Here is a 13,038-nt window from a genome sequence, read left to right on the forward strand (position 1 = left end):
AAAAAAAAATCATGGCCGACAAATTGAGAGAACGGTTCTACCTTGCTATGTTTTTATCATGGTTTTCTTTATATGTATACTTAAATATGCTATACTTTTGTGTATAGTTACGAATAAATAATATTCTTATGTCAGGTGGAGGACCGATGGCTAAGTGTGTCGACAACCCCCTTTTTAATAAGGTGAGGGGTTTAGTCGGACCTGCCATTGACGGTTGCTATACAATTTATGATGGTGATAGCAGCCTCATCAAAGCTCAGGAGGGCATAATACCTATCGAAGCAGATTTAAATTTTGAAGGTGATTTTTCTTAATTATCTTAAGATTTGTGATATATTAATTTTAATACAGATGAACTTCCCATACAAGAACCGAAACAAAAAGAGGAAAAGGAAGAATACTTCACAAGTGATAGGGCAAATTTAAAAAAGAATCCTCATCCTCTGTTGGCACGTAAGTAAACGATAGCGTCGAGATATTTGTAAGGTTTAATTGCACCATTTCTAAGATTTTATTTGTTCACATCTGAAAAATTATCAGATCGAGGGCTTATATTGAACACCCTCTATCTGCAATTTCTGTGGTTTAACTGATTTTTAATACCTATTCCAACTTTGAAATCTGCTGCTAATAGTATATACTTTCAGCAAATGAAGAAACACTATGAAGAATGTTATCACTTTAAAGATATACAGTGGTGGAAAAATAAATAGGGACACGACATTTTAACAAATGTTTCTTTTATTTATTTAATATTTATTATTTTTTTATAAAAACATAGTTCATTATCTAACAAAAACCATTTAAATTCATATTTCAAACTTTGTGCCGGCAAAAAGTATTGGTACAGCGAATTTTGCACAACATATGCACCAATTTGTATTATAATATTTTTCCAACAATTTTTTATAAAAATATGGTTCATTCCACAACAAAAAACCTAAAAACATAATTTCTAAACTTTGTGCAAAACTCGCGAAAATTCAATAAATTTTCATGCAAATTTTCAACTTTTTAATCAGATTTTTTAGAATTTTTTGAGTATGCTACTACTGCATTGGTATCGGCCCAAAAAGAACTTATAGACATTGAATTAAAAGATAAGGAAGAAATACTAGAACACAACCGCCTATTAAGAAAAATGGAAATTGAAGAAGCGAAAAAAAGATACGAATACGATGAGCAAGAAAGGCGGGAACATAACCGGATATTGAGACAAATGGAAATAGAGGACAAGAAGAAGAAATTAGAGCACAATGAGGCGATTAGAAGTCTTGAGCTGGAAAAATATAGGCAAACTTTGTAAAAAGAAGTTTAAATGAAGGCTGTCCGATGTTCACAAGTCCAGATACAAGATCGAATCTTGAAGAAAAAACTATGTGAATATTCAAGTGAAACTATTAATCTTTATATACTACATTTAAGCTTCTCTGTTCAAAAATAAAAACTAAATGAAAACCCGTAAACTAAAAATTAAAACAAATTCTCTTTTGTTAAACTAAAGGATATGTTTATTCAACAACATATGAGAAACAGAGGGTTTGTTTAGCAATAAAATTCATAATCGTCCAAAATATTGATCTATAAGGCCCGATTTCCTGGAGAGGTTCTAGAAGAACTGTTGGTATTTTGTATTTCATTCCGGCTGTCTACAGTTTCTATCATTGCAGGGTACTCAGCATCGACAACAGGATCCGGATCTGCTTGTTGACGAGCAATATTGTGGAGAACACAAGTAGCTATAATAATTCCAGGTACTCTGCTCCAGTGCACTTGGATTCCTCTGGACAATATTGGAAATCTTCTTTTCCAAACTCCAAAAGTTCGCTCTATTGTATTTCGACTTCTTATCTGTGACTCATTGTACAGAGATTGCGCTGATGAACTCACATTTCCTAATGGAGTCATCATAAATGTGGTTTGAGCATAACCACTATCTCCAAGCAAACAGAAATCACCATATGCTCCCTGAACAAAATATCTGCGCTGATTACAATTGTCCCAAATGTGAGAATCATGAGAAGACCCATGCCACCTTGCAACGACATCGGTAAACAATAAATCTGCAGAACAGATTGCTTGGGTGTTTACTGAAAAGTAACCCTTTCGATTCCTATATATTTCCGCATATTCCCCTCCTGAAATTGAAGTAAACTTAAGTATACAAGTTTCTACTCCTGCTAGTTGCAAATACATAAATTGTACCTACATATGGATGTACATACCTGGCGACTTTATCCTGACATGAGTGCAATCTATAGCCCCAATGACCCGCGGAAATCGAGCAATTTCATAGAACTTCACTGCAGCTTTCCTCATGTCTTCTACCTCTGTCGGCATTCGTATAAATTCTGGGTACAAACGTGCTATAGCATCAGTAACTTTATGCACGATTCTGCTTGCAGTAGACTCATGGACACCAATGAAGTCCCCACACGTTACGAGTTGACTACCCGTAGCATAGAATCGCAATGCACATAGTAACTGGTTCATAGGAGATATTGCATTGCTATGGAACAAGTCAGTATTATGTTTAATGTGAATAAATTGAGCCGAAGTACCAACCTCTTTGAGCATTCTAACCACGGTTTAAGCTTGTCTAAAAGGAAAATAACGCTTTCCTTTTGCAAGCGAAATCTCCTGTGGAATGCTTTCTCTCGCAGATCATTATAATGATCACTTCGCTCCGCTGTTGATCTATTATAGAAATCTGAGTTGACGTAATCAATGATTTCCTCATCATCGTCAGAATGCACCAATTCGTTCATCTTTTCATTTATTTACATAAAATATTTCACAATTTAAAGAATTTAAATTTTATTTGTATTTCTAGTTTTCGGCAGAACTGACACTAACTTAACAATTTAACCCTCAAAATTTTGTGGGTTAAATATTTAAGTTTTTATCTCTGAGTTAATGCCTAACCTACTGTTGTGCAAGCCAATTTATTAATTTAACCGGTAAACTTCGAGTTAAATAGATAACCTGCTGTTCTGCAAGTGGGCCTAAAAGGGAAAAAATTTCAAAATCAACATTTTCTTTTTAAATATTTTGCACTTGTGTTAAAGCCTGTTCCTTTCGAAAAAAATTTAGCTACCCTGGGGAAAATCGATGGATAAATAAGAAGGTAATGATTGGTCGGCCGCTGTGGTGTAGTGGTAAGCAGTGTGCGCTTTCGCTCATCAGAACCTGTGTTCAAGCCCTGGTCAAAGCAACATCGCAAAAAATATAGAAAATGTTTTTTTCCTAACAGCGGTCGTCCCTCAGCAGGCAATGGCAAACCTCCGAGTGTATTTCTGCCATGAAAAACACAAAATACAATCGCCGTTCGGAGTCGGCGTAAAACTGTAGGTCTCTCCGCTTTGTGTGACAACATCAAGGCGCATGCCACAAGTCGTAGGAGAAGCTCAGCCAAACACTAACATATCGATGGCTGAGTGGAAGATCGACCTATCTCGGCAACCAGTTCGAAAGCGCTCTATCTCAAAAAACTTTTCAAGAACGCCCTATTTCAGAATTTAATTGAGAAACACCCTATCTCAAAATTCGGTTCAAAAACGCCCTATCTCACTTCAAAATGTATTGAAAATATGCTGATATAGGGCGTTTTTGAATCAGCAGCTGAGATAGGGTGTTTTTGAAACGAATTCTGAAATAGGGCGTTCTTGAAAAGTTTTTTGAGATAGAGCGTTTTCGAACTGGCTGCCGAGATAGGTCGATCTTCCACTCAGCCATCGATATGTACATATAAGCGCAATATATTATTATTATTATTAATGATTGGTCAAATGAAAATGAGCAAGGTTTTTTTTGTATGAGATATGAGCAGAAAAGAGTGTTACTCATACGCAACATACACCTGTGTAGGACGAGTGTTTGCATCGAAAGCAAGAGGTGTCAAAAATGATTAATTAATTTCTCAGAAACTATCGGGGAAAAGTGATGTATATGGTTTATGGAGAATTTCATTACCTTTGATTTGTTGTATCTCGTATTACGATTATTCAGTTGGTTCGTAAGATATACGTGATTAAGTGAAACCACTCCTTTTTTAAGCTGATTAACGGTAAATTGCAAATATCTAGAAAGGTTATCCATAGATAAAAAAATATCTAGATTTTCGGAATCACCGAGCAATGCTACATAGTAATTAGACAGTGGCATCTATAGAACATTTTTGCTGTAAACCAGTGTAATTTTTATAATATACATAATTTAAAGGAGATTCGAATGCAGTTGTTACATCAGTTTTCGCTTTTAAGAAACACTGCAATTTAGGGATATTATAAGGCATATGAAAATAAAAACTTAAGAAAAATCTTCATTTACGCAAGTCTACGAAAACTCATTTTCAGTAAATGGAAAACACGGAGCTCATAGTATAGAATATTTATTAGGTTGAATGGCCTATACTTTTGTTGGGAATGTTGTCTTAGAATGGTTTTTCAAGCATAGTAACTCCCTTATAATATTTTTCCATCCCATGGATGATAAACACCGGTAATTTTGTTATTTAAGATGCTTTAAAAAAAGTTTGTATTATTAGAGACAAAGTGGTCTAATCCCAGTGATATGATTTCACCACCACCCAAGTTGTGTTAATATCCACTTCTTCATCGAAGAATGTCAAAGCAATGTTAACTTTGTTAAGATACCATAAATGTGTACGAAGTTTGCCATGCACTGCCTCTGCAAAATCTTCGTCAGTCTATTTGAACTGCTCTAGTTCCTTTAAAAGTCCTAAATCACCATCCGGTGCTGCTCGGTGAAAAGTATCTTTTTATAATGAGTTTTTATGCCTTAGGTACTGGGACCTGGGATTTTCCCAACAGAGGTGTCCATTTTTGTAATACCTTACTTGTTTCCTCGCCTCATATTTTTACAACCTTTTGGCTCAGTCTTCAATAATAAGCCTTACTCACATGGACATCCTATGCACCTTTTATCCACAGTTTAGGAAGGAGTGTTAGGAATCTTAATTCAAAACTGTAAAATGCTGCCACAGCGTTAAGCAGCGTTTTTGCTGCATTTAAAATGCAACATTTAGCACTTTCGAACATATGTTTTCGAAGAGCGTTCATGCTATCGCATTTAGCAAATGTACATTTACGCGAGTTCGAAATCGTATGCTTTTGATAAACAGCCGTGTTCCAGTCGCTTATTCAGATCCGTATCTATTGCGATCAATTCTCACGCAGAAGATAATGTGCAAAAAACCCTACTGAAAAGGAAAAAAATAAATTTGAAACCAAAAATTCAATACAAAAACTTGAATTGTTTTAACCGTAACCGAACATTTGTTTGTGTATATATTTATTTGTCGGTGCTGTCAATTAAAATTTCCTCACTTAATTAAGAAACAAAACAAACAGAGTTGATCACAAATTGATCCAGATTTCTATCACCATCACATCGATGGTGAATTTGCGTAACTTTTCTCTATCAAAATAATGTAAAATAATAAATGAAATCTCGATCGGCGACCACTGAAACGCAGCTAGCCACTGTATACGCGAAAAAGCAATGTTGTCACTTTTTCTCATTAAACCATGTTCTAATCGTGGAAATTTTGGAAGATTACAGGGTTGCTTTTAGCATTTAGATTCTTAATGGGCTGTTTTTGCTTACGCGTAAAAGCACATTTAGCGCATTTAGCTCTAAATGCTACTCTAAATGTACATTTATCCATACAAAATTCGTCACCTAAATGCAACTAAATGCAACTCCATTTTTGCATTTAGAATCTAAATGCTAAAAGCAACCCTGTGATCTTCCAAAATTTCCACGATTCGAACATGGTTTAATGAGAAGAAGTGGCAACATTGCTTTTTCGAGTATACAGTCGCTAGCTGCGTTTCAGTGATCGCCGATCGAGATTTCATTTATTATTTTACATTATTTGGATAAAGAAAAGTTACGCAAATTAAACATCGATATGATGCTGATAGAAATCTGGATTAATTTGTGATCAACTCTGTTTGTTTTGTTTCCTAATTAAGTGTGAAAATTATAATTGACAGCACCGACAAATGAATATATACACAAACAAATGTTTGGTTATGGTTAAAATAATTCAAGCTTTTGTATTGAATTTTCGGTTTAGAATTTATTTTTTCCTTTTCAGTAGGGATTTTTGGACATTATCTTTTCCGTGATAATTTATCGTAATAGATACGGATCTGAATAAGCGACTGGAACACGGCTGTTTGTCAAAAGCATACGATTTCGAACTCGCGTAAATGTACATTTGCTAAATGCGATAGCATGAACGCTCTTCGAAAACATATGTTCGAAAGTGCTAAATGTTGCATTTTAAATGCAGCAAAAACGCTGCATTACAGTTCGGAAATAAATCCCTTTCAAACCTATTTCGATGGTACCATCTTTTAATAATTCATTTAACTTTTCAAATAATTTTAATTTAAATTTGTCAACAGGTGGCAACCCTATTCAAGCACCCCAAAAAAAATGCTTAATGTCGAAACCCAGGTGTCAATCCTCTTGAAAATTCTTTAACTACTACTTTTTTAAACCTCTTGCGTCTGAAACCAATATGATGATACATATGTATTTCAATTGCCGAATGCCCTTAATTCAAATTGAATTTGATTTATTAAACAGATGGCAACCCTCCCGCACGTAGTAAAGAAATAAAATTTAATTTATTTTTATAACAAGTGGCAACTCTTTTCGAAAAAGGTAAAACCTTAAAGCATATCTACTCCTCATCATGAACCAACGACCATGATACAAATATAGTAAGGTAGAACCGCTGAGAGTCACTTTTAAGATTCTTGACGTTTCCAAACAATTTAATTTTTAAATTTACTCACAAACTCACACACACATTTTCACTTTCAATCTCAAGCAACAACAATTTCGAACAATTTCAATTTTTTATTTTCACTTTTATATGATTTTAAAATGTTGGCAAACTTCAAAAAAAAATCATGGCCGACAAATTGAGAGAACGGTTATACCTTGCTATGTTTTTATCACGCCAACGACTACAGATCACCTAATCAGCCATCGTTGTATTTGTAATCGATTTTCAGAAAAAAGTTTTCGAGCGTTTTTGACGTTTTTCGGGTTTGTTTACATCGTCTTCTACCTCTTCGTAGTGATTTTTTAGCGATTGAATGTGTTTTCTGCAGCGATTTTAATTATAAATTTTGGTTTATTACATATTTATGATATAAAATAAAGTGCTGTGTGATCGGAACAAGTTTGTGCGTATGTTTGGTTTGCCAAAAGGCGTAAATTTGCGTGAAAAGTGGGTGCACGTTTGTGGCCAGAACGTTGGCATTGAAAAATCGACCCGTGGTAATGATATGCGATTGTAAAACACTTTCAATCATGAAAACCATATTTTATGAACTTTTTTTGCTAATTGTCATCAAGTTTCACTTTGTATATTTTATAATAAATACCAATTTAATCGCACTCAATCACCGCGCCTTTTTCGTTTTCTTTGTTTGTTTTCATTCTTAGGCAGATGTCAAAAACCCTCAGAAATATACTTTTTTCTTGCTTCTTTGATTAGGTGATCTTGTATTTTTGGTTCATGACTCCTCATTTTTAAAAATCGAATGAACGGTGCAGATCTGATGGTCTAGACAAAAAATTCCTCAGCGTATTACATATACAGTAGAGGGCTGCATGAATTCATTCAAAACGGCTTATGACTTATTCATATACAAAACGAATGAATGATTTTGACTTAAAATTTTTTTGAATTTGAGTAAATACCTGTTCGGATACATGTGTCGACATTTCAATGTTCAAACAAAGTGAATATAAATTGAATTGAAATAAATGACAATTTTTTGTATGAATGTCCAAAAATATTTTTTCTATGCAAATATATACAAACATATGTACATATGTATGCATGTATTGCTGCGCTCCTATTACAATACGAACAGACTTGTTTGTAAAAAAAAACCACTTTTAGCGAAATGAGTTTGAATGATTTGAATATTTTTCGTTCATTCATTCACATTCTTCCATTTGAAGGTAGAAAATTTAAAACAAAATGTAGGTATATTCATAACTTACAAAATTCCGAACGCTGTGTTTTTTATGTGAAGTAATATATTCAAATCTACTGTACGCTGTTTGGCTAGAAGTTTGAATAAATTCATGTAGAATTAGTAAATAGATCAATGAGTTCAACGCACTTCTTAATCGATTACAAAGCTATAATTTTCTGATAAAGTTGTTTGCCCAAGTCGGCGCGCCTAGCGTTTTACAGCTACTTAAGCTAAAAACTTTGTACCCAAAGTTTGGCTAACAGTTTGCATACAACGATTTGAACGATTTCCCACTGACTTTAATATTTTACAAAACGCACCAGTTTCATAATTATTTAACTCTTCTAACAAAAACTTTCTGCCACCTACCCAAAAATTGTGCCTCTTGAAGTATTGCTTTCCAAATCAATTATAAAAGCCACGCAAAGGCCTTTTCACGTGCAAAGTGAAACAATCATCACTGCTGACTGTTTATTAACAAGTTTGTTTCTCAATACCGAAAGATCTTCTAAAAAAAAATTGTTTGTCTACCAGTAACTCGAGTACTTAAGTATATAAAACAAAAATGGAGTTTGACAACATCAACGGCGCTCGACGCATCATAAAGATCTTACAACTTATGGGCCTTTGGCGCTCGAGCGGTCCAAGGAAAAGGTTGTATGCCGCCTTTTCTTATCTTTTACATTTCACTTTCACCTTTCCATACACGGTGATGATATGGGTGGATGTGGTGCAGGCGAATGATTTGCAAAAGTTCACTTACATTATGTAACGGGTGATTTTTTAAGAGCTTGATACCTTTTTTTTTAAAAAAAACGCATAAAATTTGCAAAATCTCATCGGTTCTTTATTTGAAACGTTAGATTGGTCCATGACATTTACTTTTTGAAGATAATTTCATTTAAATGTTGACCGCGGCTGCGTCTTAGGTGGTCCATTCGGAAAGTCCAATTTTGGGCAACTTTTTCGAGCATTTCGGCCGGAATAGCCCGAATTTCTTCGGAAATGTTGTCTTCCAAAGCTGGAATAGTTGCTGGCTTATTTCTGTAGACTTTAGACTTGACGTAGCCCCACAAAAAATAGTCTAAAGGCGTCAAATCGCATGATCTTGGTGGCCAACTTACCGGTCCATTTCTTGAGATGAATTGTTCTCCGAAGTTTTCCCTCAAAATGGCCATAGAATCGCGAGCTGTGTGGCATGTAGCGCCATCTTGTTGAAACCACATGTCAACCAAGTTCAGTTCTTCCATTTTTGGCAACAAAAAGTTTGTTAGCATCGAACGATAGCGATCGCCATTCACCGTAACGTTGCGTCCAACAGCATCTTTGAAAAAATACGGTCCAATGATTCCACCAGCGTACAAACCACACCAAACAGTGCATTTTTCGGGATGCATGGGCAGTTCTTGAACGGCTTCTGGTTGCTCTTCACTCCAAATGCGGCAATTTTGCTTATTTACGAAGCCATTCAACCAGAAATGAGCCTCATCGCTGAACAAAATTTGTCGATAAAAAAGCGGATTTTCTGCCAACTTTTCTAGGTAATAAAATTCAATGATTTGCAAGCGTTGCTCGTTAGTAAGTCTATTCATGATGAAATGTCAAAGCATACTGAGCATCTTTCTCTTTGACACCATGTCTGAAATCCCACGTGATCTGTCAAATACTAATGCATGAAAATCCTAACCTCAAAAAAATCACCCGTTATATGTCGTTAACAGAATTGGCACTGCTGGCCAAGGTGATCAATGTTTGGCTCAATGCTAGATTGTTTGTGAATTTTTTTCACACGCTGGCTAATGATGTCCTTTTCCGCTTGCGTACTCACGAGGAACGACAGTTTTGGGCGCGTGTGCATAAATATTATCGTTGGATTGCATTTATGTATTTTTTCATGAGTATCACGCTGGTTACAATCGCTTTCGTCGGTGTACTTTTCGCTGCAGAATACGAATTGCCATTTCCTTATGCGCCACCTTTCGATTGGCACAATGAACGCGGCTATTGGTATGCGTACTTTTATGAGTTAGTGGCAATGCCGGTGACTTGTTTCTCCAATTGTGCACTGGATATGATTCAATGTTATATGCTGTTGCATTTGTCGTTGTGTTATAAAATGATTGCCGGACGTTTGGAGGAAATGGGCAAACAGAAGCAGCAGTTACGTCGATAGAGTGAGATGCGACTCTTGGAAGAATTTGTGGGCATATCGAAATTACATGATAAAACAAAGAAGTAAGTGTGGATGCTGAAAATATTGAAAGAGCCCAAGTTGAAAACTAATTGCCGATTTCTTTCTCATTTTCAAGACTATCAGAAAGTTGTGAGACCTTCGTTTCATTTGGATTTCTTATACAGATAATGTGCTCCTCATTTGTACTCTGTTTTAGTGCCTACCGACTGCAAAAGGTAAATAAATAATTCTAGTCAATGGTATATAGTTTTGTCCCAAATCAAACGATATTTGAAGGTAGTAACTAAGGCAAGATTATGAGTCTCACTCATAAGACTCCGGAAAGTTCCAGCTGTACCTGGCCCTATTATTTACCCGTGTCCAGTTGGAGGAAATATGACAATCTTATCCTCGCGAAAGCTAGGCTGCATAATATAAAGAACTGAGGTCATTCCACCTCATCTTTCTCATATCAGCTTCATCCGGAGGGATCAGGTATGATTTCTAGCTTTGCTGTGTGCATGTCAATTAGAAAATGACCAATCACAATCCCAACCTGCTCTTCGCCGAGTGCTCGCTGAGCCATAAGTGAACCACAGGAGGTCAGTTAGAGCACCAACTGTTTCCTATCTAGTGATACAGTTTCAAGGGTACCTTTCCATGTCAAGTCGTCTGCCATGCACTTTCCCAAAGAAACTCCGACGCCAATTGAGTAGAAGGTCAGACATTCTCTGACGAGTTTCGAGTGCATAACCATTGTACAGTGATTCAAAACTGGAACTTACTTTCCATAATTCACTGGAGCCTTGATTGTTCAACCAATTTGATGATTTTGTAATAAAACCCTGACAGCCGCTAGACTTTCAGAGCATATGCTTACCTCTTTTTTCGTCAATGAGTCCACTGCTTCTTTAACGGCAGCAAATTCTGTCTGAAAAATAAACAGTGTTGTTGGAGAGCCTCGGCAGAAGACCACTCCACCAATCCTGACTTCAAGTTTCGGTCCATCCGTGAAAAAGTTCACCGCTCCCTTCCTCCGGACACATCATTCCACCCAAATTCGGAAATGTAGGTTGTGAAGGTTGTCTCTGTAATCAGAGATTAAATCGAAAATGTGGAGAACTCCGTAGCGTCCAGTCTTCGAAACTGTTAACCGAAGCGTTTCGCTTATTCTGATAGCAGTTCGTCCTGTGATAGTACTTAGCTAGTATAGCTTAGCTACACAAAGAGTTTCAGCTCGGCGCTTGATAGTAGTTACCCTCTGAAGTTCTATTTTTTCTGTAAAACAAATTAATTTATGAACTAAATGCGTACACAATATTTCCCTTAACTTCAGGTCAGCATATTCGAAAATCCCTCACAATTTTGTACACTAATTTTGGCTGTGATTGTAATGACGTTACAAATTTTCATACCATGTTGTTGTGGTAATGAAATAATCTTGAATTCTGGTGCATTAAACAATGCCATCTACAATGCTGAATGGGTACAGTGTATGCCGAAAATGCGTAAATATCTAATCATCTACATGGAAATGCTGCAGAAGCCAATCAAAGTGAAAGCTGGTAATTTTTTCGAAATTGGTTTGCCGGTTTTTGTAAAGGTACTCACCAATTACCGTAAAAAAGTACTTCTTTAATTTCATAAAATTTTTTTACAGACCATGAATAATACATATAGCTTAATGGCATTGCTGCTTAATATGAATAAGTAAAAGTGCGCGAAGTGAAGCGTATACATTCTAAAGGATGATATCTGTTGTGTGCTGCAAGAGACAAAGGAATATCATGCAATCGAGATGGTGATCCTAAGATATGGCAGTATATCGGAATGTAATCTATTTGAGCTTGGTTTAAATAAAATTTGTACTTGGAGAAATATATGTATGTAATTAAAATTGGTATTTTTCTAAGGGTTTACTACAGAATCAAGGTAAAGTTGCAGTTAAACATGACAAGCTATGCACTTTTCCAGCCCAAATTGTGAAAAGAGTAAAGCGAATGACAAAAATGCAACGCGCGAATAAATTAGCATCCAGACCACATACCGGTTCTTGTATTGTTCTCATTTTCTCTTCCAGACAGGAAAGCTAAGAGGAATTGTCATGCATACGGGTTTCAGTGAATTTCCTCGTTAACTTACCTTTATGTGGCAACTCCTGGCATTGAATAAGTTTTGAGGTCACCAGTAAATATTCTGGAAAATTTAAACTCAAACTGTCTATTGGTGTTAAGCCATAACCCAGCCTCAGGTGACTCAATATGACAGTAGCTCTTCAGCAAAGAAACTGATGGCTTGCTGTGCTGTGACATTTATAAGACATTAGCGTCTATTTGTCTGCCTTCAGCAATTTCCGCTTAATATCACACTGTCCGACGTCGCACCCCTTCCTTTTAAGCCTAAAAGTGGCCTTTAATAATGACAATAGGTTTAGGAGTGCAGCCCCAGATGTTCTAAGAAAAGCTCCCGCACAGCACACGTCGATCATTCTTTGAAACTTGGTAACCAGATTTCCCACACTACGGACTGAGATTCTTCTTCACCACACCAGGGCTAACTACTTACTAAAGACCCGGTTATATTGGCAGACCTCTGTATCTTGTTCAACCTAAGGCTTCCATAAAAATTTACCATCTAGAATAAGAGTAAGATGGCTTTGATGTTCTGGGCTACTCATTAAAAAAAAGGAAACAATTCATAAAATAAATTTCAAAAAACTAATTGAAATTAAAAAAAATACGTTTCTTCTCAAAACCATTTATTCTAAAAATGCAGAAAAATTTAATTAAAGAGATACATAAGTTCGTAAAAATTAAATGAAATTAAAGAAAA

The 13,038-nt window shown here is 35.8% G+C and overlaps 1 protein-coding gene and 1 pseudogene across 1 annotated transcript; one reads left to right on the forward strand and one right to left on the reverse strand.

The window, feature by feature from the left end:
* Nucleotides 1-1,176: 1,176 nt before the first annotated feature.
* Nucleotides 1,177-3,002, reverse strand: LOC118740817 (putative nuclease HARBI1). Its single transcript, XM_036472508.1, has 3 exons — nucleotides 2,566-3,002; nucleotides 2,226-2,509; nucleotides 1,177-2,138 (listed from the first exon to the last, which is right to left on the reverse strand). The coding sequence occupies exons 1-3, from the start codon at nucleotides 2,766-2,768 to the stop codon at nucleotides 1,582-1,584; spliced, it is 1,044 nt and encodes a 347-aa protein (XP_036328401.1). The 5' UTR covers nucleotides 2,769-3,002; the 3' UTR covers nucleotides 1,177-1,581.
* A 5,596-nt stretch (nucleotides 3,003-8,598) lies between these two features.
* Nucleotides 8,599-11,920, forward strand: LOC118740816 (annotated as a pseudogene).
* Nucleotides 11,921-13,038: the final 1,118 nt, after the last annotated feature.

This window comes from Rhagoletis pomonella, unplaced genomic scaffold, assembly GCF_013731165.1.
Source record: "Rhagoletis pomonella isolate Grant_MI unplaced genomic scaffold, Rhpom_1.0 Rhpom_scaffold_00006, whole genome shotgun sequence".
Taxonomy (NCBI): domain Eukaryota; kingdom Metazoa; phylum Arthropoda; class Insecta; order Diptera; family Tephritidae; genus Rhagoletis; species Rhagoletis pomonella.

What these genes read in the sequence shown, in the direction of transcription:
- LOC118740817 (XM_036472508.1), bottom strand. Translation starts at nt 2,768, where the DNA reads ATGAACGAATTGGTGCATTCTGACGATGATGAGGAAATCATTGATTAC. An exon ending in TGGTTAGAATGCTCAAAGAG is followed by an intron (nt 2,510 to 2,565) that starts GTTGGTACTTCG and finishes CTTGTTCCATAG; the next exon opens with CAATGCAATATCTCCTATGA. An exon ending in TGTCAGGATAAAGTCGCCAG is followed by an intron (nt 2,139 to 2,225) that starts GTATGTACATCC and finishes CTTCAATTTCAG; the next exon opens with GAGGGGAATATGCGGAAATA.